This window comes from Triturus cristatus, chromosome 3_2 (genome assembly GCF_964204655.1).
Source record: "Triturus cristatus chromosome 3_2, aTriCri1.1, whole genome shotgun sequence".
Lineage (NCBI taxonomy): Eukaryota > Metazoa > Chordata > Amphibia > Caudata > Salamandridae > Triturus > Triturus cristatus.
In genome coordinates this window covers 886913530-886939561 of record NC_140584.1, presented here as the reverse complement: position 1 = coordinate 886939561, position 26032 = coordinate 886913530, and the positions used below count along the sequence as shown (strand labels likewise).

The window sequence follows — 26032 nt, the reverse complement described above, 5'->3', positions numbered from 1 at the left end:
TGCAAATCCATTATTATGCTTTAAACGCTGCAACATTGCATTAATTCCAATGGCCCTGTATATACCTAAACGTAGGCCATAGCACATTGAGGCCCTAAATAGTGGCGTTTTTGCTTCAGCAACCTACACCCAAAACCAGACTGTGGAACCGGACAGCTAGAAAAGAATGGCCGGATCCCATCTCAATACCACCAATGATAAACCATCAAGGTACACATATTGGTGCAGAGCACAAGCTTCCACTTCTGTCTACAAATTCATAAACCAGTTAAGTTTAGCTTTCAGGATGCAGTATTCTACAAAACATTTAACAAAAATTTGACCAGATTTAAGGAAACGCGACTCCACATATACTAAAGCTTGCCAACTGGAATATGTTCCACTTGAATACAAGGCCTAACAAAATACTCTCCTAAACAAAGCAGTATGCCGAGTGACCGGTCCAGTTCTCTTAATGCAACACTTGAGCAGACAGAACTCTTTAGGCGTACTTTTATTTATAGTGTCTATAGCATAGAAAATTATCAACCAAAATGAATGGTTAACGTTTCAACACTAAACTGGGCACTTCTCACGTTTGCTTCTCGAAGTACAAAATGTACATTAAAACAATTTCTTAAATAACATTTCAGTCATCTTTCGATAATTGTGCGCAACAAACTTTTATTGGACTTCACAAATTAAGTTAGCTACATCAGAGTTGCCAAATCAAAGAAATTCAGGACCAAGACAATACAGTGCGAACAAACAATTGCGGATTTATTGGCAACTTAATCAAAATTCTTTAACACAAGTGCTTAAAAGCCACCCCTGAGACGGAGAACAAGATGAAGGGTAGATTCTTTCTGAATGTTGTAGTCAGATAACGTGCGGCCATCTTCTAGCTGTTTGCCTGCAAAGATCAATCTCTGCTGGTCTGGAGGAATACCTTCTTTGTCTTGGATCTTAGCTTTGACATTCTCTATAGTGTCACTGGGTTCTACCTCAAGAGTAATGGTTTTGCCAGTGAGGGTTTTCACAAAGATCTGCATGCCTCCTCTCAGGCGCAAGACAAGATGCAGGGTGGATTCTTTCTGGATGTTGTAGTCTGATAACGTGCGCCCATCTTCTAGCTGTTTACCTGCAAAGATCAACCTCTGCTGGTCTGGAGGAATGCCTTCTTTGTCTTGGATCTTAGCTTTGACATTCTCTATAGTGTCACTGGGTTCTACCTCAAGAGTAATGGTTTTGCCAGTGAGGGTTTTCACAAAGATCTGCATGCCTCCTCTCAGGCGCAAGACAAGATGCAGAGTGGATTCTTTCTGGATGTTGTAGTCTGATAACGTGCGCCCATCTTCTAGCTGTTTACCTGCAAAGATCAACCTCTGCTGGTCTGGAGGAATGCCTTCTTTGTCTTGGATCTTAGCTTTGACATTCTCTATAGTGTCACTGGGTTCCACCTCAAGAGTAATGGTTTTGCCAGTGAGGGTTTTCACAAAGATCTGCATACCACCCCTCAGACGCAGGACAAGATGCAAGGTAGATTCTTTCTGAATGTTGTAGTCAGATAATGTGCGACCATCTTCTAGCTGCTTGCCTGCAAAGATCAATCTCTGCTGGTCTGGGGGAATACCTTCCTTGTCTTGAATTTTGGCCTTGACATTCTCTATAGTGTCACTAGGTTCCACTTCTAGGGTTATCGTTTTGCCAGTGAGGGTTTTCACAAAGATCTGCATACCACCCCTGAGACGAAGGACAAGATGCAGAGTAGATTCTTTCTGAATATTGTAGTCTGATAATGTGCGACCATCTTCTAGCTGTTTACCTGCAAAGATCAACCTCTGCTGGTCTGGAGGAATGCCTTCTTTGTCTTGGATCTTTGCTTTGACATTCTCTATAGTGTCACTGGGTTCCACTTCTAATGTGATAGTCTTGCCAGTCAATGTCTTCACAAAGATCTGCATTCCTCCCCTCAGGCGCAAGACAAGATGCAGAGTAGATTCTTTCTGAATGTTGTAATCCGATAATGTGCGACCATCTTCTAGCTGTTTGCCTGCAAAGATCAACCTCTGCTGGTCTGGAGGAATGCCTTCTTTGTCTTGGATCTTTGCTTTGACATTCTCTATGGTGTCGCTAGGTTCTACTTCTAGTGTGATTGTCTTACCAGTCAATGTTTTTACAAAAATCTGCATACCACCCCTCAGACGCAGGACAAGATGCAAGGTAGATTCTTTCTGAATGTTGTAGTCAGATAATGTGCGACCATCTTCTAGCTGCTTGCCTGCAAAGATCAACCTCTGCTGGTCTGGAGGAATGCCTTCTTTGTCTTGGATCTTAGCTTTGACATTCTCTATAGTGTCACTGGGTTCTACCTCAAGAGTAATGGTTTTGCCAGTGAGGGTTTTCACAAAGATCTGCATGCCTCCTCTCAGGCGCAAGACAAGATGCAGGGTGGATTCTTTCTGGATGTTGTAGTCTGATAACGTGCGCCCATCTTCTAGCTGTTTACCTGCAAAGATCAACCTCTGCTGGTCTGGAGGAATGCCTTCTTTGTCTTGGATCTTAGCTTTGACATTCTCTATAGTGTCACTGGGTTCCACCTCAAGAGTAATGGTTTTGCCAGTGAGGGTTTTCACAAAGATCTGCATACCACCCCTCAGACGCAGGACAAGATGCAAGGTAGATTCTTTCTGAATGTTGTAGTCAGATAATGTGCGACCATCTTCTAGCTGCTTGCCTGCAAAGATCAATCTCTGCTGGTCTGGGGGAATACCTTCCTTGTCTTGAATTTTGGCCTTGACATTCTCTATAGTGTCACTAGGTTCCACTTCTAGGGTTATCGTTTTGCCAGTGAGGGTTTTCACAAAGATCTGCATACCACCCCTGAGACGAAGGACAAGATGCAGAGTAGATTCTTTCTGAATATTGTAGTCTGATAATGTGCGACCATCTTCTAGCTGTTTACCTGCAAAGATCAACCTCTGCTGGTCTGGAGGAATGCCTTCTTTGTCTTGGATCTTTGCTTTGACATTCTCTATAGTGTCACTGGGTTCCACTTCTAATGTGATAGTCTTGCCAGTCAATGTCTTCACAAAGATCTGCATTCCTCCCCTCAGGCGCAAGACAAGATGCAGAGTAGATTCTTTCTGAATGTTGTAATCCGATAATGTGCGACCATCTTCTAGCTGTTTGCCTGCAAAGATCAACCTCTGCTGGTCTGGAGGAATGCCTTCTTTGTCTTGGATCTTTGCTTTGACATTCTCTATGGTGTCGCTAGGTTCTACTTCTAGTGTGATTGTCTTACCAGTCAATGTTTTTACAAAAATCTGCATACCACCCCTCAGACGCAAGACAAGATGAAGGGTGGATTCTTTCTGAATGTTGTAGTCAGATAATGTGCGACCATCTTCTAGTTGCTTGCCCGCAAAGATCAACCTCTGCTGATCTGGAGGAATACCTTCTTTATCTTGGATCTTTGCTTTGACATTCTCTATAGTGTCACTAGGTTCCACCTCTAGGGTTATTGTTTTGCCAGTGAGGGTTTTCACAAAGATCTGCATACCACCCCTCAGGCGCAGAACAAGATGAAGGGTAGATTCTTTCTGGATGTTGTAGTCAGATAATGTGCGACCATCTTCTAGTTGCTTGCCTGCAAAGATCAACCTCTGCTGGTCTGGAGGAATGCCTTCTTTGTCTTGGATCTTTGCTTTGACATTCTCTATGGTGTCGCTAGGTTCTACTTCTAGTGTGATGGTCTTACCAGTCAATGTTTTTACAAAAATCTGCATACCACCCCTCAGACGCAAGACAAGATGAAGGGTGGATTCTTTCTGAATGTTGTAGTCCGACAGGGTGCGACCATCTTCCAGCTGCTTGCCTGCAAAGATCAACCTCTGCTGGTCTGGAGGAATACCTTCTTTATCTTGGATCTTTGCTTTCACATTCTCTATAGTGTCACTAGGTTCCACCTCTAGGGTTATTGTTTTGCCAGTGAGGGTTTTTACAAAGATCTGCATACCTCCTCTCAGGCGCAAGACAAGATGCAGGGTGGATTCTTTCTGGATGTTGTAGTCCGATAATGTGCGACCATCTTCCAGCTGTTTGCCTGCAAAGATCAACCTCTGCTGGTCTGGAGGAATACCTTCTTTGTCTTGGATCTTTGCTTTCACATTCTCTATTGTGTCACTTGGTTCCACCTCTAGCGTGATGGTCTTCCCAGTCAACGTTTTGACGAAGATTTGCATTTTGTAACTGAAAAGCAAAATATCGTATTAATAGGTGGTCCATTTCGGTGCAACAAAGTTTATTTAGTTCTTAACAGCTCAGATTATTTTCTATGCCAGAACCCACATACCACCACTGCTAAGTGTTGGCAACTGATTAAAGTTAATGTGTCATAATACAGCAAAGTCAGGATTATACAAATTTGCATTACTTCACATTTGGAGATTACAAATTTAAGACTACATCTAGTACGCTATATAGCAATTAAAACGTCCATGTAGTCCGATTCTATAGAAAGGAATTAACCCTGCACCTTTTTGGCAATTCCAGTTTACTAGGTTTAGCCCACAACAACAGCCGGGTGAAAGCCCGCAGGGCCCCTTTCTGCTCAAAGAGTAGGATTCGCCCCCTTATTGCAATTGAACTGACTGCATAGTTAAAACTTTGAATTTATAGGCATTTTGACAGATTTGAGCAACTACTTCGATAGAAGACATACTTGAGACTGGACATACTGTACAAACATAGGTAACTCCTTTGAATCTATATGCATTTTGACAGATGTGAGGAACTACTTGAATAGAGGACATATACTTGAAACTGAACATGGACATATACTTGAAACTGAACATATACTGTACAGGCGAGCAGGGTTCTTCAGTGATGGTTCTGGAGGACCAGATCATGATATCTACCATGTATCTAAACGGGAATAGGCTGGAAATATGGCATGGTTCAGCTCCTTTAAGACCGACATTAGATAACCCTGGACTAAAGCTTCAGACACGCGCCGCAACATTTTCCGCTAAAATATTAAGTAGGAACCGGTTATTCGACCTAGATATCTTAACTGATCCGACATTTCAAGTGCTTTTATAATTACTTCGGCACCTTATAGCAGTCCCGAAGAAAGGGCATGATAAAATCAAAGATACAATCATCTTTTTAACTAACCGAAAGGAACTAACTGGGTCAAACCGGTTTTCTCCACGTCAAAAAGGCGCGTGTACAGCGCCGTTCACATTTAAACAAGCATATCACGGTTTAAAATTACATAAACAAGCATATCACGGTTTAAAATTACATGCACAGAATACACCAACATTCCTTGGGGGAGGGTAAACTTAACTCGACTAATCAGGTTTCCTTCCGTGACATCATACATTCGCTTAAAACTACAGCCCATGGCAAAATAATTCCCCAGTATCCAGCTAGGCTGTCGCGAAAGCAAGCCCATCATTGAGAAATAAGTATTTCTTTTTCAGAAGACTACATATCCACCAGTCAATGGGGCTCAGATCAGAGTGAGTAAATAAAGTTAACTGCTAAAACCGCTTATTACGCCGAATGTAGGTCGGATTATAAAAACGAATAGAACGGGGACTACTGAAGGGCGAGATGATACACTGCTCGATAAACAGCTTGCGAACAAAAAAAAAAAATGCAAGTTCGACATTGGAGTTTTTAAAACCACACGTTACGATGCATTCGAGTCAACTGCAACACTAACGTAGTGAAGTAAAACGGATACAATTTAAAAAAATTAAAATGTACACTTGAATTTCATATAAAGTTACACTTCAAACATAGTAGCAGTAATTAACTACTCAACAAAAAAGATATAGGTTCTCGTTACAGACTAGGCCCAAGATCGTTTCCGGTCAATACGACAAGACCATGTCATCCATACTTCTAAACGCGAAATAATAGTGTGCCATAGAAAACCACCACAAGCGGTGGGAATAAATAATATAAAAAAAACATCACGTAAATGTGAGTCCTAATAAAGGGAGACAACGCGCGTTATTCTGGATCAAAAATTACAGCGTGAGCACCCCATGTGTAAAAATGAACAAACAAACTTCTTAGTAATATAAAATGTCTACTTACCGCTGCTTTCAACAGTAGCGTTCCTCAAATATATATAAATCGCCTCGCGAGTCACGGTTGAACTGAATCTGAAATAGTCAGCGCGCCCGCTCTTTTATTACTGAGGCTGAGCAGATGACGACATCGACACGCAACAAAGATATCCTTGCAGCATCCATGCAAAATAGTCCCTCTAGAAAACGCTAGAAAAGGTGAGGTTTAAAATTAAAAATATGCCATCTGCCTCCAGTCATAAGCATGTTTACACCTCCTTGGAATGTTCCTAGGCATCTGTCCAATTTGGTAGGAAAGATGAAGAAAAGATGAATTGCACAAGTAAAAAAAAAAAAAAAAAAAAAGTGGCGGAGGGATACTAGCATGGGCACGCCTCAAACAGCTGACCAAAATGCTCTGGAAGCTTCGCTCAGTTTCTAAGGGAGGGGTGAGTTCAGTCATCGTTGATTGGTGGAAACCCATGACGTTGCTGTTGCTGGGGTTTTCTGCCAGGTTCCAGAGCAATTGTTCGCGCTTGTTTGTCCAAAATGCGCCATCTTTTGATATTTATTTATGCGGCGTAGGGGTAGTTTATCTACTTCAATCGGCTCTTTTATTTTAAATTTTACCGTATTTTGAACGATTTCTAATCAGCCCAGTGTAGTATTGTTAAAAAGTACATTTGTAGACTGACGTTCTCGGTAAAGCGGTATTGTTCAAGTTACGATTTATTTGTATTTTTCCTAATTCTATTTTGCGCTCGGTCATGCTGGGTGCGGCGGATGAACAACGCATGCCTGGTTTGAGGCGAGGGCGTCGATTTTAGAACTAGGATAACCCATACCGAGGCAGGTGTGTTAAAGGAAATTTAGTCGCGTTGTTGCTAAACCGAAAGTAACGTGGGCGACGCAGTTATACTGCAAATGTGTACGTATTTTCTCCTAAAGTATTACACTAGTGAACCGGTTTTGATTTACCTGGTAGCGTATTTCTAACGCCTTCAACTGAAAATAATTCCACGGTGTAGGTGTCAAAAGCAACGTATGTTTCAACAGGCACGTCTGCTAGTCTTAAAATGTCTAATTAGGAAAGCGGGATAGTCAAGGTAAAGGCGTTACTTACCGTGCCCACACTTCTTTAATCTTCCCAGAAACATGCCTTGGGGAGTGTATGCAATTGTTTAAAAGAGAAAACTACCGTAGAAAACCCCAAATATGTTTAGGACTGAAAATGAATTTCGTGCACAACAACCTGCCTGCTAGTAAATTATTTAAAACCCACACGTTTTTAGTATCGACCATTATGCTGTACTGCTGTAGAGGGGGGAAAAACTGCTGTGTCACGGAGCAACGGCGCCATGTGTGTGATTTTTTTTTTTTTTTTAAACAGCAGAATTAAGTTTTCCATATTCATGCGTTAGTAGATTATCCAGTGCTATATTTGCTGTGGGACTTGTCCGACTTTTTGTTTGCTAGACAGAACTACAATCCCAAAATGTAAAATGAAAAAACCCTGAAGTGAATGAGTTAGTCATGTATGGATTTGGAAAACCTGAGAGCTCTGGGCCGGGGAACAGCAGCCACTTGGAAACTTTTTCGGAGGAACAGCCCTGCCAAGTTTCCGTGTCCATGCTTGACATGCCTTAGTACAGAGAATTGTCTTCAATATTCCATTCTAAAACGGCACGACAAGTCACAGAATTCAACCAAAAACTTGTCGTGGAGCAGCACATCCCTCATGTACCTGAAAAACTTGACAGCTATGGAAAACAAGCATTGGCATAGCCAATAGGTCTCGCTTTTGGGACCTTCTAAGTATTTAGTTATGCAGCACAATATCCTTGGTGCAACCACATCAACTGTTGCGTGTCTAAACACTTATAAGGTCCCAAAGGCGAGACCTATTGGCTATGCCAATGCTTGGTGTGGTTGTGGGTGCGTGTGTGTGTTGTGTGGTTGTGTGTGTGGGTGTGGTTGTCGTGGTTGTGTGTGTGACAGTAATACGAAAAGCATCTCAAAATAAAGGAACACAAACATCGAGTTTGTGGAAAGAGAAAGCACGTTGTAAGTCAAACGGGCGCAGCAAAGCATTAACACATCAACAAAACAAACAAGATCACTTAGCGAAGAATGAGTGCTGATAATGGATACACACAGCCCATCATCTTAAGAGTTCGATTGCCGCCAATGTGCACTCAAATCTGCCCCCTCCTTGTGAGTTGCACCCCATATTGCATGAGTTGTAACTGCTGCACCCACCATAGCGCTTTGAGATCTAAAGCACTACATAGGTCTAATCAATTAACCAGTCGCCAACATGCTGTGCTTTTAAAGAGAATGTGCCAAAAGTTTCCAGCTTCCTCATCATGTCCTCATGAAAGCGCCAACGAAAGGACTCCCTGAATGGTGCAACGGACATGAAGCAGCCGCTGCAATCAGAAATAAACACTGTGAACGTTGTCCAGTTTCACAGTAACATTTCCTTAATGTTCTTTAAGTCACAAAACAGTAATACTAAAAGCATCTCAAAATAAAGGAACACAAACATCGAGTTTGTGGAAAGAGAAAGCACATTGTAAGTCAAACGGGCGCAGCAAAGCATTAACACAACAACATATAGTCACAAAACAGTAATACTGAAAGCACCTCAAAATAAAGGAACACAAACATCGAGGTTGTGGCATGAGAAAGCACATTGTAAGTCAAACGGGCACAGCAAAGCATTAACACAACAACATGTTCTTTGAGATTTGATGTTCTTTGAACGAGAACATCAAAGGGGCACCGCAAAAGTGATCGCGGGCGAAAGTGAAAGTGATCGCGGGCGCTTAATGAGCATGACGAGGTTTGCCAGCCTCTGCTCCTAAGCGTGTGCGCCCGCGCACATGCACTGTAGCTCTAGGCTGGCCATGGTAGCATTCTTTGAGCCATCACAAAAAGTATCGCCAGACCAGCGCATGCGCTGGGTCAGGCGAGACCTAAAGAGGAAGACAATTGAGCTCACTCACCCCACCTTTCATTTCTTTTCCTTATGCTCTCCTATGCGTCCTTCTGAAGGTCCTTCGCTTCCCATGAGGCTAAAAGGGTCTCCAAAAAACAGAGCTCTGCAGTTTCCCAGGTATATGCATCAGTAGTTAATTTATTACAGATTTTTCAGTGAATTCTGGGATTTCTAGTCTTTATTTTATAATGGACACACTAGACTACAAACCCCAGAATGCAGATAAAACCAAAAACCTGGACTGGAGACGTTATTCGCGCATGAATCTGGAAAACGTGTGTTCTTTGCTGTAGGGAAATGCATCAGAGAGGGGTGTGAATACAAAGTCAGCTGTGGCTGTCAATAGTACAATGAATGTTCACTGGTCAAATCCTATTTAAAGGGAAGTTTGCAATTGAAGGATGTGCAAAGTTTGTTACTTTATGCAAATTTGCTATAAGAATATGATGTATTGCCCGTTTCATAACACTACATACCCCTGCTGAGGTGCTGAAGTACTCTACGGATGATTAATATGCAGCATGCAGCAGTGTCATGAATCGAAGAGTCTGTCTGTTCTGTGATCTGTAAGGGTAGTGTCGATGTCCGGCATGGCTCAGTGGAGCTTCCTCCTTTGCCTCCCCCCATATCCATGTGGTTTGAACCCATAAGCAAGGTAAACAGTGGCTAGTCAGACTTAGTTCCCCCTGCCACCTCGGTTAAGGGTGGTGAAGTTAGGTTGTCCCGGTGCTGATACCAGAGTCTGCTGTGGGAAACGACCCATGGAAAAGTTGGAAAGCCCCACTGGGCACCTGAACGTGGGGGATCCATATTCTGCCTGTTGATGGGCAGGCAGGGGGAGGAGGGGTGCCAGAGAAGATATTGGGCTGTAGGACTCAAGCTGTACCCTGTCGAAGAGGCCTGAATTGCAAAGAAGACAAACAAGGTATTCTGCCAGGTATTCCCACTGACCTACAGATAACCAGTCTGGGGTTGATTGTGTTCAGAGGGGACCTGGCCTCGCAATTCAGACTTGACTGTTCCTATTGGAACAGGACCAAGGTTAATTTGCATATGGCTGGTCCCTATCCAAGGTGACATGGTAGGCAATAAAATAATTGCATCTGGTTGCGGCCTAGAGTTATTATCAGTGGCTGAGTTTATTTCAAGCCCCAAGAGTCACAGTTTTGCCTAAATGTGGGTCCTGTGCTCACTGTGCCATAGGACTCAAGCTGCATATTACTGAAGATTCCCAAATAGGTTGAAACTAGTCTTGAGTTGCTTGTGTTTCGATTCAGATTGTACCTGGCCTGGCAGTTCTTGCTGTGCTGTTCCTATTAGAGCAGGACCAAGACTGATTTGCATACGACTGGTCCGTCTGAAGTGATATGGTAGCCCAAAAAAAATGCACTGAATAGCGGCCCAGAATAATTACCAGTGTCTGAGATTAATTCAAGCAATCCAGTCATCACCTTTTTTCTTCAGTGCGGCACATCGAGAGAAGATATTGGTATGCACTGAAACGGATGGCAAGGGAAGCGTTGCCTGGTCCCATTGAGTTTTGTGAAGTTCTGCTGCCATTACCCAATTCTTTCCCCAAGCTGCCTTGAGATGGCCTGTCTGTACAAGAGGCAGGTGTCTGTAGAGCTGTTTTAAGTCATGGAAAAAGTAGACAATTGCTCAAGGACCCCACTTTCCATGGGACAAAAAATAGTCTCCCTTCGCTTTCTCACTTCTTACTTCACCTCTCCTCTTCTACCTCACCCCTCCACTCAACTCTCTGTCCTCTTCTTATACCTACGTCTCTATTTGTTTACCCTCTCTCTATTTCAACTGTCTTCCTCACATCTCTCTCCCACTCATGCTGATCAGCTTATGCTTGCAGATGTTTTAGTGTGCCCCCATTTTTAAACATTTAATGATTAATTCAGTACTGTTTAGCCTCACAAGTGCTTGAAGGATCTGAAAATGAGTAATATATTCAAAGTTGTTCTAAACAAGGGGCCCAAAAGTGTGAACTGTCCAGACCCCTAAATATCCGCACGATGTCTGCGGTTCCTGTCTTCCTAAAGCAGCTGCCATGTTGGAATGGCCAATTTATCATCAACAACGTCATGCAAGCGCTGAAAAATAACCACGAGGAGACCTTCGAACCAATGGATAACGTGCATAAAAAAGGACAGAATGGGACCAATTCACAGACTGAGTTGAATAATGGCTATGTTTCTATATGAGATCGACCACTACTGAAATATATTAATGCAACTTTTAAGAAACAGGGTTATTATTTGGGGTGGGTGACTACACACCTCAAGGAATTATCCCAACTCGTGATACTAAATTAACAAGCTCAGCCCCCTGGTCGCCATGGCACAAAGAAGACAGGTGTAATTTAGGGCAATGTGTAAATTATTTATGCAGTACCAAAACATAATAGAGTTCAAATTCAAAAGCCCCAAAGCGAATTAGAAACATTGAGTTAAATTTAACTACATTTAAAGGGTTCCAGGGAAGATTTAACTATAACACTGAAATAGGCTAGAGATACAATGTATCATAAAAAATAAATTATCACATGAGTCATCTCTTCCTACAATTCATGTTGATTAGTATAAATAAGACAGTTAATATACCAAACAATATTTAGACATGAATCAAAAAAATTACATCAACAAAGTGATGGCACCTGTATGTATGAACCTATAGCGCTGCTTTCAAGTTTGCTAATAGAAGCCAAGCCAGTTCAAAATTCGACTCCAATGTCGAGATTAGCAGCCAGTGTTGAAACCCTTACAATTAAGTTAAATTGTGACCATTGAGGTATTATGGGTCTTTCTCAGGTAGAGGATACCAGGGTCTTATCAGCTGAGGTGAACAACCTTTACAACGCAACTATTACAACGCACTACACTTACAACGAAATTTTTACAACGCAACATCCACTACAACGCATTCCATTACATAGCATGACACTACAACACATGTTTAAAAACTACCTTTACAACGCATTCCATTACATCGCATACTACCTTTACAACGCATACCATTACAACGCAATCCAACACTTACCCTACTGTTGCACCCCCTGGAGTTAGAATAGTAATTTTTACCCCTATACTATCCAATACTTACCTTAAATGCAATTTAATATTATGCGTTGTAATGGTATGCGTTGTATAGGTAGTATGCGATGTAATGGAATGCGTTGTAAAGGTAGTTTTTAAAAATGCGTTGTAGTGTCATGCTATGTAATGGAATGCGTTGTAGTGGATGTTGCGTTGTAAAAAATGCGTTGTAAGTGCATGCGTTGTAAAAGTGTGCGTTGTAACGACATACATCCTATCAGCTGACCCATAGCCCCAAAACTGTATTGTAGAGTAAAAGTTAGTAAAGAAAATTACAGCTTAAGAAATTGAGTTACTGATTGGGGGGGGGGTGATACCCTACTCGATCAGGAACCTCAATCTTTGTGTGTTTGAGGTGCAAACAAGCCCCAAATTAACCTGTGCTCAACCCTCTAGTAGCTTGGCACAGAGCAGCCAGGCTTAACTTAGAGGCAATGTGTAAAGTATTTGTGCAATACTTCAAACAGTAAAACACCGCACAAAAAGCTACCACAGCTGGTTAGAAAATTAGAGCTTAATTTAGTAAACAAAACAAGACCAAAAACAACAAAAATCCAATAAGTATAATCAGAGTGAAGAATAAACTGAAATGTAGAGCTTAAAAGCCTATAGTGCCTACCGGAGCTTGCTGTTCGTACTAGACTAGAGCTTGCTAGCTCTTTTCGGTTAATGCACATCTCTGTGACAAGGATCCCTTCTGAAACAATACCGGTATTCGCATAGGGAGGGCCATGCTTGAATGGGGCCCCTGGCATAGGGCTGGGATTCTAACCCTCACAAACCTAATTTCTGGCTGCTAACTCAAGTCCTTTGAGATGCTACAGGACAAATTTGACCTGCTGCATACTCAACAGTGTGCCATGCCTGTCGCCTGCTTGTCACTGCCCTTGCAGCTGCCAAGATCTGTATTTTACAACATTGGCATTCTCCATGACTGCCGACGCATGAGGAATGGCTCTCGGAAATGTACAAGACCGGATCCTATGAAAAGGTCATTTACAACTTAATGGACAAAGCAGATATTTATCTTCTCATGTGGTCTCCCTTTCTGCAGGATGGCACCCCTTATTGGCCATGACTCTTGATTCAGTCTCTTCATTGTTATTGTCCCCGCACTCCAACCCACCCCTCACCCCTCTCAGCATTAATATACTTGGGCTTCATCTGATTGATCCATTTCCCTGCCCTCTTTACCCTGCTTTGTAGTTTAGTTTAATCTTCCCAACCTTCTTTTTCCTCAAGCCCTTTTTTCTTTCTTCTCTCCATCTATGGCTTGTTGTCTCACTCCTTTCCATCTTTTCTCTTCCTTTCTTATATTTTAGTAACATTTGGTATTGGTACATGTATCGCAAACAGCATTTGTATCTCACTATGGATTTATGGTGGACTTGCATGTCATTGAATTTGCTGATATTTCTTTTTTTGGTATTTAATTTATGCCAATAAACTCATTGTTTAAAAAAAAAACTTAGAGGCAATGTGTAAAGTATTTATGCAGCACTTCAGACGGTAATAAAGTGAAAACACAAGACAAATCTCACACAAATTTAGAAAATGAGTACATTTTAATAAATCAAGACCTAAATGATAAAAATACAATCAGTTGAACCGGAGGTATGCAATTTAAGTGCAAAAAGCGTAAAAAAAGCACAAAGCACCAACTGTGGATATCTGGTCGCGCTAGACTAGGATAAAGTCACCAGTTCACGGCGACGGAGAGCAGGCCAACTACAGGGACCCAGTTAGGCCCACTGAATAAGCGTTCCTTAAAGCCTGGTTGCTGAGCTTTGCGGAGTCCCACTTCAAGGATGTGTCACGCAGCAGCGATTTCTAGGATCTGTAAAGCTGCAATGGTAGTTGCACTGAGATGCGTCGCACACCAGCTTGTTCTGAGGAATCTGCCGGGCTTGCAATGTGGAGTCCTATGTCGTTTAGGATGCAGTCCACGAGGAGCTTGCAATGAGAAGGCCAGCGTCGAGGATGCGTTGCACAGTGGTCGTTCCTAGAAGGCTGCGAGCAGTGATGCGAAACCCCTGCATTGTGGAAATCCATGCAGCAGACGTGATGCGCTGGTCTACTTGGGGTTGTGCCGCGCAACAGAGGAGATGTATCGGTTCTGCTGAAACCACAGATGGGCTAGCAGAGCATCTTTACCCCCACTTCCAAGGGTCCAGGACTGGGGTGGCACCACTTGGCAGGGTAGCACTCACAGATAGTAGAGTACAGGTGTTGGGTTCAAGGATGTTGGAGCCTTCTGTCCCTGAGGGTTTAGTCAGGAGGCCTTACAACTAGCCCTTGAAGTTACTCTGTGGTCCTGGATTCAACAGATGTAGGTCCAGTCCTTCTTACCGCAGCAAGAGGAAAGCAGTCCTTCAGAGCAGCACTCCAGCAGAGTGGCATTCCTTTCAGCAGTATAGCAGTCCTTCTTCCTGGCAGAGTCCACAGGTCCAAAAGTATACTGAAAAGTTGGGTCTAAAGGTCCAACAGTAATATCCGGTGCCCGCTTTGAAGTGGAGGAAGCTTCTAGAGGTTTCCACCCCCTGAGATGTCAGGCATCCCCTTTTCCCCTCCTGGGGTAACAAAAGACTAGTGACAATCCCTTTCAAATAAAAATAATGGAATTTGACTAGTGAAACACCCTTTGTGAGATTGCTCAGGAAGGGGGGGGGTGTCAATTGGTGTCAGCCAATACAACCATGTTTTAAGGAGAGAAGACAAGCAGTTTAGCACTGGTTAGCAGTGGTAAAGTGTGTAGAGTCTTAAAGCCAGCAAAAACGATGTCAGCAACACAGAAGGGTTGAAGGCAAAAAGTTAGGGGAAAACCACACCAAGAATGCAAGGTCTAACAACACTAAAAGTACACAGAAATGAAGGGAACTGTACATAAACATTTTTACAGTTTTAAATAGGAATAGCACCATAGCCAATGATAGTCAATGGTCGCGGTAAAATGGGACCTAGGTTTAATTTGACGCTCACCGCAATGGACCGCAGGTCGGATATACCAACCAGGTTCATCACTGGTCAAAGATTTTGCCTTCTGACTTTCATCCTTTCAGTCCCCGTCTGTCACAGGAGTACACTGCTAAAGTCCCCAGGACCTCAGAGGAAGCCCTTGGTAGAGACCCACAGGGTGTCATGCAGAGGCAGACAGCACGGTCCAGCCAAGGTCAAGTGGCCAGTAGTCAGCTAGGCAGTTGCAGGAAGGGCCTCTTGTTGCTTGTTGAATCCCTGTAGCTTGAGCAGGTCAGCCTAAAGACCCGTTGTCCTGGGTACAAGAGGGAATAGGTCCAGTCCTTCGAAATATCATTTTGGGATCTGCGATTCAGTAGAAAAATATCTGGTGATCCTAAGGTCCTTCTCTGTTCAGGCTCCAACCCTGAAAAAGGAAGAAAGCTTTGTTGCTCATCAAGAGGAGGTTAATGTCAATATTCACTTATCTAACCAGTGCGCATGGGGGTTGAACAACAGGGTAAGAGTTATTCATTCATTCAAGTGTATGCTATCAAATAGTTCTTAAAAGGATTAAGGGCTAGGAATGAGAAATATAGGCCATATGTAGCAGAGTCTTCATAGCTGTTTAAGGTCACCTAGAGTGGGGGTGTCTGTACCAAGATTTGAAATATGCCTGTCCTTTCTGTCCAGGAGCTGAGAGGTACGACAAGACTTTAGAGGTCGTGTTATATGTGTGTCAGATGAAAAAGAATTATGCCCTTTGTTAATCTGCTTTTTCTCTTCCTCAGTGTAGCTTCTTGCAGTGTTTATATTAGTAGTACTTTGCTTAATCTAAAATTATTTAACACACTGTAATCCTACTGGATAGGAAGTTTATTGTTTCTGGTTATTTGTTCTCTTACTGGTGTTGATGGGACATTGTTCCTTGATCTTTTATTAATGTAATTTCTCAAAAACAGTTTAAATGTAATTTGCATGTTTCAATAAAATAATGAATAAAAACTACATTTTACAGGGGAGAGGGTGATGAGTGATTATATTTTTGCCTCCAAAATGATAAAAGCCAGTTTTCATTATTAGGTCAATTTGTAATTTTTTTTCCGGGTGGAGTTCAGAGGGTCTTAATTGTTTTTATCCAAATGATGGCTTGAGCAATCCCTGCCGCTTCTGCAGAAAACCATAATAACTAATGTCTGTTTCCGTAATGAGCTAGGATTATGGTGAACTATGTTAATGGTTCTTTGAAAAAAGTTGACTCAGACTTCTGCTCTGCTGGTAGTTGCCTTGATATAGGAGATGTATAACTCACTGGTCATCTGGGTTTGATTCCTGGTCTGGTCAACTCAGCTTTTTGCCGTTCTAGGGTGTATAAAGCAGGTACCTTTGACTTTAATAGAGACATCCTTTTACTATATAAATGGTTAATAACATTAATATAATCAGTTTCATTGAGTTGGATACTTACAAAATTGTAACAGAGCTACAGAAATCTAAGATAGGAGCTCTGGTACCATATGGGCAGCAGTTGTACAAGTTTTCTTAGGTACACAGAATGGATACAGCCTGGGCAGCAACAGCCACCCTCCTCCCTCCAGTATATTGGAAACATTACCAGCCCCTCAAATACTCAGAATCATTAAATCAAAGGCTGCAGTTGTGGAAGGCCACTTTTAGCAGTTGAAAGTCCAAAATGTTATTTTGCTCAAGATGCCAATCTGGAAACTGTTTCTAAACACTATACTTTTGATGAAAGTGTCACAGAATAATGTGATATGTAGGTACATTTTATTACTGCAAAGCAAATTTGCTATGTCAAAATATTGTCACAGCTGAATTGACTATGGGTCCTCTTTTCCAGAAAAGGTGGAAATTAATGGAATCTGAACTATTTTAACACACTTTGCATCAGGTATAAAAATAATTTATGTTAGCAGTAACAAATTAGGTTTCATAATTTGTGCGTCCGTGATCAAACTTCCCTCAGGGAAGTGTTATGTTCCTGGGTTAGGCCCATGTAGCGAAGCTGTTCATTTTTTACATTGTCCTATTTTTCATAATAAAATTTCTGCCGTGAATTTTTGCACATATTTGCATGCACAACAATGTTGGATTTGTTTCCCCGAAACTACTTTCTTTACACATCTAGCTTTGCTCAACATTATCATGATGCCTCGAACATCATGTACAAGGCCTCTTTGCGCACTAGGTACAAATGTCGTTCTACTTTTTTCCATTGTGGGACAGAGCTATCCACATATCCATAACATTACTAATCCACAACATACATCGCAAGGCTGCTTTCTATTATAAATAAAGAGCATCCTGATAGATTAGCAGAGGAGGCACTTCAGCTGACACCGAGGGTCCCTGCATGCTAAGACTTCACCATGCAGCGGTCCAACATCTTGTGAGGGGTGTCAAGTTCGTTAACAAGTTGGGGTCCTTCATTCTCTCCTGCCAGTAAATGGGGTTGTACCATCCCTTGAGGAATTTATTGGCTCTACACCTACACACACTCTAGGTATACATAGAGTAGAGTTTACATAGTAGAAGTATGCTTGAATAATGCCTTGTTTATATGCCTGTATATATACACTGTTTTAGCACCATGGGAGAATTATATCTACACTTTATGCTTTTGGTGCTTGTAATCACCTTCATCTGCTTCTGTCTACTGATTATTGCATCACATGTATTCCATACAAGAATAACATTAGTTCTATAAATATATTGAAAATGTCAAACTATGTATTCTGTGTGTTTCTCTGAGCACGAGTAAGCACAAGTGACTGTGCGAAAAGTTCTGATCTGTTTCCACGATCCCTGAGGGGTCAGGGTTTTTATGTTTAGTGGTTACCTGAAACCATTCACTCCCCGGTAAGGTTAGGGGGGCTTATGGTGGCACTTTGAGCTAGCTGGTCTCTAGGCCAACATATCCTATGGGGGTGCCCGGAATCAGTCTCAGCACCTCGTCCAAAGTTTATGATATCCAACAAACGTGCAGATCCTATGGATTGGTAGGAACTACATGACAGATGGAGAGCAAGTTAAGGAATCTGATTACATGCCCAATACCAAAAGACCCAGGGACTAGATCTGAAGCAACAGTTCACTCAGAACTGGAGAAACAGTTGTAAAATCTAGAAGCATAACAGTGGCCAAAACTACTTTGGACCTTAGTCAAATGAGGTCTGAAAGGCAAGGAGGTAGCACAGACCAGGATGGATTGTAGACTAGATTATTATTAGCAATTATTCTCCAACTCTTCCCTACCAACATGTTCCAAGCTCTTTCTATAAAGGCAGTTTGCTGTGCTTAAGAACAAAGCCCCACACCCTGCTTTAAAAATCACCTATCTTTTTTTGTGGCAGAAATGTTCTTGCAAAGAAAGTATAGCTGCACATCCACAGATAAGGCACAAGGCATTAAGTGAAAGCTTTCAATACAATGAAGGAAGGTACAAGAGAATTTGTAGCAGAGACCTAATTTCCCAATACTATGCACGTCTTGTATTCTCAACAAAAGACTTAGGGGCCATATTTAAAAAAATAGGAATTGCAATTTCCTAATTGCGATTTTTAGCAAAAGATAATTAGGAAATTTCAATTCCTAATGTAAGAAAATGTACAAACTTCAGATAACGATTCCTATGGGGGTCGCAAATAGACCTACCTCATGAATAATAATGATGTAGGTCGCAATTTGTAACTCATTAGGAATTGCAGCCATCATAGGGATGATGGCATGCTGGGGTCAGCAGACAACCATGTCAGTAACTGCTTTTTAATAAAGCACTTTTTTTTTAATGCAGCCGTTTTCCGTAAATAATAAAATGAAACGTTTAAGTTTCAAGTTTTTAAGAGCAGGCAGTGGTCCTTTGGACCTCTGCCTGCTTAAAAAATATTTGTTTCAACATTCACAAAGGAAAAGGGGCCTCGTGGGATCCCTACCTATTTGAGAATGGTTACCACCACCCTTGAGATGTTCAGTAAAAAGTTAATATTTTGCAGCCTAATTCGGTTGCAAAACATTCTTACATTGCACTGCAATTTGGTATTTGGAAGGGATGCCCTAAACACGCCCTCTCCAAATACTGAATCGCTAAACACAAATTGCGATTCAGTTCTATGTTACAGAATCACACTTTTTGTTTTGTACATATGGAAAAGCTTTTTTGCAATCAGAGACGGTCCAATTCTGTGAATCAGGCCGTTTCTGACCGCAAAAATGATTTTGTACATGTGGCCCTTAGTATGTGGCTCAAATAAAAAAAAAAGCCTGGAAAAGCGAAACAAAGTATTATGCAATGGCAAACCCTGTTTGTAATGGCTACTCGGAGCAAATGCAGCAAAAAATAACCTGCTACACAATGAAAATCTGATTAACAAAAAAGGAGCTGGTAGTGAGGGGCACAAGACCAGAGTTTTGGGACCCAGCTGCTGTTATGCAAGTTTTGTAAGTCTGCAGTTCATGGCCCTGGTACCAACCTCAAAGTGTCAACAGTTGGAAAGTTAATAGCAGGCATTAAAATTCAAATATTTGAGATCTCAGATGAGATCATCCTGAGAGTAATTGCCCTCGAGAAATGGGTTTAGCTTATTTGCAAGAGCATGGTAAAATCATAGCATTTTGAAAAAAACTGCAAACAAAAAGAATGACTTTACCATGATATGAAAAGTTGATAAATGTTTATAAAAAAAGACTGACGTTGCACAGTAAAGGTCCCTACTCCACTTTCAGGACTATTTGTACCTTCGATATATGATTTCAGAAGCTATCTAGTTTCTAACGCGTTTTCGGTGAGCGAAGTTCTCTTGCATGTTGACATTTCAATTGCACAGTCAGTAAACCAGCGTTATGAAACAGTCCTCAGGTGACACATATTTTTAGCCATACGTTGCATGCACGTTAGCAAAGGACGCATATTATTTGTTTTTCATTCACCTCACCTAGAAACTGCAAAGAAACAGTTCACATCTAATCTAGAATCATCACTGAGTGGCTGGACTAGAGGGGAGGTCACACACATGCACACTCGCGTCCGTACACACACGCACTAGTTATACTTCAGATTGCTTTTCCATAGACAAGGCGTTTTTTGGTTTGCCAATAACTTTAGCGCGGTTTGTCGAATCATCACAAAACTTTCTAAAATAAAACAACGCAAATTCCCCTCAGCTCCTTACTGGAAAGTTTAAGGAGTGAACTGTCAAGCAGGGGCCAAGAAAAAAGAGGGTCCCAAAATATTTTACCTTACGACCTATGCATTTCGCGACGGGACACTCCATGGAGTAGCTGTGCACTATTGCTTTCATCATCATCATCATCATTTCCCCATGCATTTTCCATAGACTTTTGTCAGGAGCGTTTATGCAAAAACTACGGAACGGGATTGCACCAAATTTGGTTGGAAGCTAGATCTTGGTCCACTTAATGATTTTGTGCAAATCCATTCACTAGTTCTTGAGAAATTAAGGTGGAAAAGTAATTTTACATCTGGATGGTTAGGTTAAAGGGACTCTTGTGAGAGTACCTCAAACCCAGTTTTAAAAAACAGAGAGTTCTGATTGGCCTGGGGAGTTTTTTTTCCCCTTGAGCCAATTCGCTCCTACTGTAATCAGACTCCACCGGGAGCATGCGCTCTGATTTGCCGCCAGCAACACGAGAAAAAATGTGGCTAGGAATCACTACAGGACTCAGGGACTTAGTCCCCTGTTCTGAAATTTGAAAATGAAAGTAATGTAAGGGGACACGATAAGGATACCCTGCACCCCTATGTCCTGTAGGGGGGGGGGGCAAATAAAAATAAATCTGTGTGTTTTGCCACAATCCAGCAATTAAAGAAAAAATATTGGGGCGATGGCGTGAGTAGGGCCTTCTCCCAAAGTTGAAAACAGCTTTAAAGGGGTGTGAGGCAAAACTCCCCTCCCTGTGTCTTAAAAGGCCCCCATGGCCAGCTCAAGTACTCTGTTTCGGGAGTACACCCTGAGACAGAGTAGTTTAATTGTTTCCCCCCGCCTGGCGAGAACATTTTCAAATCTTCTGTTAGACGGGAACAAGCATGCTTCCCTGCCTGCAAAAGTGCGAGCAGGGAAGGCATGTCTGCTCCCAACTGGCGGGAGATTTAAACATGCTCCCGCGAGGGGGAGCATACTTCTGTTCCCTGCCAGCACTGATGCGGGAAGGGAAACACATGTTGCTCCCACCCAGCGAGAGCAAGCAAAAGTAGTTGCTCCCGCCGAGTGGCAACAATGCCTGCTCCCGCTCTATGCAGGGAGCAGGCTAGGGACGTGGGGGCCCTGGGGCTCCCGCCGACTCTCAACATGTGGTTTGTGGGTGCCCCTGGTGGGCACCTGGGCACCCACCTCTGGCCTCAGGGATGGGGACCCATGGCCTGAGAAAGCACAGGGAGGGGGGCTGCACACCCATTAATAATGTAATTTAGTCGTAGGGCCTTATAAGGCACTAGGAGTGTGCCGCCGCGTCCCTTTTTGCGTTGTGTTTGGCCCTGGGGATGGGGTCCCTAGGGCATAAAAAGACTCGGGGAGGAGGGGCCGCTTTCCCTCCACCCTTTAATAATAGAATTCACGCCCAAAGGATGGGGTCCCCGGGCCTTATTAATGCAGGGGGGGCGGGCGCGTGGACCCTTCTCCTTAATAATGTAAATCAGCCCCATTGGATTGGGTCCTCATGGCTAATAAGGCTTGGGAGGAGAAGGGTGACCCCTTTCTAATTGCTTTTGTCCGCAGTAGATGGGGTCCCCAGGGCCTAATAAGACTCAGGGAGGGAAGGTCATATGGCGACCACTCCCCTTAATAATAGAATTCATCCCCAGGAGATGTGGTGCCCGGTGCCTAATAAGGCTAGGGCGCTCTTTTTTATGACATTTCACCTTAATTATGTAATCGGCCCGGGCAATGGGTTCCCAGTGCCTTTACAGACTAAGGGCCACATGCCAACCTCTGCTATACTTAAAATATGGCCATGTGTTATGTGGTCTCCAGAGCCTCTTAAGGCTCAGGGATGGGGGCTATACACCCTTCCCCCTATAACTAAAATATGTCCTTGGGAGATGGGGTCTTTGGGCTCAGGGAGAAGGACCACATGCCCTTCTCCCCTAATGTAAAAGTATTTGGTCCCAGGCTTTGGGGTCCCCGGGCCTCATAAGGCTCAGGGAGGGGGGCATGCACACACCTCATCTATAATTAAAGTATGGCACAGGCGGTTAGGATTCCGTGGCCCATTTGGCTAAGGGTGGGGGGCACACGCCCCTCCCCTAATAATATCATTTTTGGCCCCAGGTGATGGAGTCCTCGGGCCAGTGTTGGCTTTGGGGGAGGGCTAAGCGCACTCCCTCCCCTTTATAAAAAGAAAGAGCCCGGAGTCCCCAGGGCCAATAGTGACCTTGGGAAGGGTGGAGCACAAGCCCTCTCCTTTAATGTAAAAGTATTTGGCCCTGAGGGATAGGGTCCCCAGGGCCTTTTAAGGCTCTGGGAGTGGGGCCACGCACCCCCTCCCCATAATTAAAGTATGGCCCAGGAGGATGGGATATCTGGGACTCATTTGGGCTAGGAGAAGGGGGCCACAGCCCCCCTCCCCTAATGTTAATGTATTTGGCCCCAGGACCCACTCCCCTGACAAACTCATTATAGTTAGATTGAGTAACTTATTCAAGTGACTAGACCTGCATGTCTTGTAGCATTTATAATTTTTGAGGGCCTGATATATATGAATATATATGTATATATATATATATCACTGAATATGTAAATACATGCATGTGTATACATCCATCTATATATATATATATATATATATATATATATCACCAACACCACTCCCACCTCAAACTCCGAACACAGGGCGGGTGCTTACTCCTTATGGTGAGGGTGGGACCTCACGTTTGCTGCACAGCAACTTGAACACGCATTGGAGCACTCGCAGGATCATTTCTGGCTTTATTTATTAACAGCAGACGCGTTTCGGCGTTCATCGCCTTCTCAATGCTGTGAAGCTTGTCCATGGTACACAGTGCGTGATTGAACAGTTATACTGTGTCCACTTCTGCCATTGGTTGATACCGGGCCAATGGAGTGGCTCTGATGTTCCGTTAGACTCATGTCCAATTCATTGTATGGCCACTCCAAATGGCCCCATGTCCTTCGCCACAGCCGCCGGATTTTACATGATGTTTTCCCTGTAGGTGTCAGATAGATAACTATATACAACTTCTTTCACTTGGTCACAACCACCACAACTCCAAATGAAAGGGCGCGTCGTCCGCCCGGATCATCCAAGCTCGATCCGTATGAATTCTCTAAACTGCCGTTACCAAGGTAAAGGATGACGACGCCGTGTCTTGCAAAAATAAACGATTTTAATGTTCAGCTGCTGGACGCGTTTCGCCTGTCCTGCAGGCTTGTTCACCAACAGTTAGCAGTAAAGTTTTCCACCATTTTGAAACACTCATCGCGTGTCACGTGTGCAAAGACTACAAATGCCTGTATATAAGACAACAGACTAGTAGTTCTACCATCCAAACATGAATTCATGCTTTAAAACACAAAAGGTCTGCATCAAAAATCAAGAATTAATTTGTTGAATTCATTTATACATATTACGCGTCAATTTATGGGCTCAAATTAACAAAGCTCAAAAAATGAAAATATAAAATATAAAAGGAAGTGTGAAATGAGGGTCAAAATATAGCTCACAGTAACACTGTGTGATCAGATACACATATATCGCATCATTCCAAACCATGATAATTGGAGTCTTAATACATGTTACTGTTTCACATTGCTCTTTTTAACCTTTATCTCGTAACTTTATAATTCAGTAATCAATTCTGCATACTGCCCAAGTGGGCCTGAAGTACTTGCGGTAGTGTTGTAATAATGAAATGAGTGTTGAATTATCTGCAAATATTTCAACTAAAAAGTGCCACCCTAAATAAAACTTAAACATCTAATGGTTTAAAAACAGGAAAGGAAGAAGCTAATTCAATGAAATGGTCACAGGTGGGTATGCAGGTCTTCCTCAATGGTAAGACCTGCCGGGATCTTACAATTTAATTTGATTATATATGAAGACTCTAGTCTTCTCAATTGTTTCTCTCGATTACCACCTCTCTTATTGATCTTGACTGCATCTATTACAAAATATGTCAAGCCAACTGTGCTCTTTTCATGAAAACGCTCAAAGTGACGTGCCACAGGGTAGGATTTATCACCATTTTTGATAGCTCTCAAATGTTGTAACACGCGCTTATGTACTGGCAAGATAGTGCTGCCCACGTACCTCAGGCCACAGGGACACTGAAGCACGTAGACTGCAAAATCTGTCTTGCATGTAAAATGACCTTTGATTTTAAATTGTCTATTTGCGAAACCTAATGTGTACATGGTGGTGTTAGTTCCATGCGCACAAGCTTTACATTTCGTGCATTTCACAAATTTTTCCCTCTTTGTTAGCCGCATTGTGGCCGCTACCTTTGCGGGCGGAGTTTTCAAAACATTGCTGACTAACATTTGCTTGAAACTCTTAGCTCTTCTGAACGTGATTTGTGGTTTATTCCTAACTAGCCTGCCCAATGTAGGATCACTACATATCAAATGTCAATGTTTAGCTAGGATACTCCTTACTATAATATATATATATATATATATATATATATATATATATATATATATATATATATATATATATATATATATATATATATATATATATATATATATATATATATATATATATATAACAAAAAAACAAAGGTAACAGGGACATTAGGCTCAGATTTCACTCCAAAACCAGTGAAATTCAGCAGTTTAAGTTAAATGAGGTAACTATAACTTACCCACAATGCACTGCGTATGACCTCACATTACTTCACTCATGACATGGCCAGTGACATCACTGATGACATCTTAAATGACATCACTAATAACCTCATCCAGTGAGTGTAAGTATTTTGTAAGAGTTTATGAGTGTTTAAGATACATACTAAACTACTACAAAAGTTAGATTAGTATACTAGGTGTCCTACTAATGACTGATACGTCTTCTAACATATATTATGTGAGTGGCTGTGTGACTGTTTGGATCCGTTTGTGAGTGGGTGTCTGAGTGGCTTTATGGGCATATACGTGTATGTGTGAGTAGCTGTGTGGGTGAGTGTGGAGCTGTGTGAGTGGCTGTATTGGTAAGTGAGTAGGTGTGTGAGTGGCTATATGGGTGGGTGAGTAGATGTGCGAGTGAATATGGGTGTGTGAGTGGGTATCTGAATGGCTATATGAGTAAGTGTATGTGTGTGTAAGTGGCTGTATTGGAGGGTGAGTGTCTGTGCGAATGGCTGTATGAGGTAGTGAGCAGATGTGAGAGTGCTTGTGTGGATGTGTGAATGGGTATATACATGGTTGTGTGGGTGTGTGAGTGACTAGGTGAATAAGTGGATGTGTGAGTAGCTTTATGGGTGAGTGTGTGGCTGTGTGAGTGGTTGTATGGGTAAGCGATTGGTTGTGTGAGTAGCTGTATGAGTGAGTGAGTGGCTGAATGAGTGAGTGAGTGGGCGTGTTAGTGGCTCTATGGATGAGTAAGTGGCTGTGTGAGTACCTGTATGGGTCAGTGAAGAGTTATGTAAGTGGTTGTGTGAGAGAGGTTGTATAGGGATGAGAGTGGGTGTGTGAGTGCTTCTGTGGATGATGTTATCAGTGATGTCATTTGAGATGCCATCAGTAATGTCACTCACCATGTCATGAGTGATGTAATATGTGAGGTCATAAGCAGTGCATTGTAGGGATGTAAGTAATAGTTAGCTCTGCTAACTATAACTGCTGAATTTCACTGTTTTCTTAGGAGTGAATTCTGAGCCTAACTATAACGTCCATGTAACCTTTGGTTTTTTCAGT

The 26032-nt window shown here is 42.4% G+C and overlaps 1 protein-coding gene across 1 annotated transcript; it reads right to left on the bottom strand.

The window, feature by feature from the left end:
- Nucleotides 1-646: 646 nt before the first annotated feature.
- LOC146858390 (polyubiquitin-C-like) lies at nucleotides 647-6163 on the bottom strand. Its single transcript, XM_085649304.1, has 2 exons — nucleotides 6094-6163; nucleotides 647-4230 (listed from the first exon to the last, which is right to left on the bottom strand). Exon 2 carries the CDS (start codon nucleotides 4221-4223, stop codon nucleotides 798-800), a length of 3426 nt encoding a protein of 1141 aa, XP_085505430.1. The 5' UTR covers nucleotides 4224-4230; nucleotides 6094-6163; the 3' UTR covers nucleotides 647-797.
- Between the last annotated feature and the right edge of the window lie 19869 nt (nucleotides 6164-26032).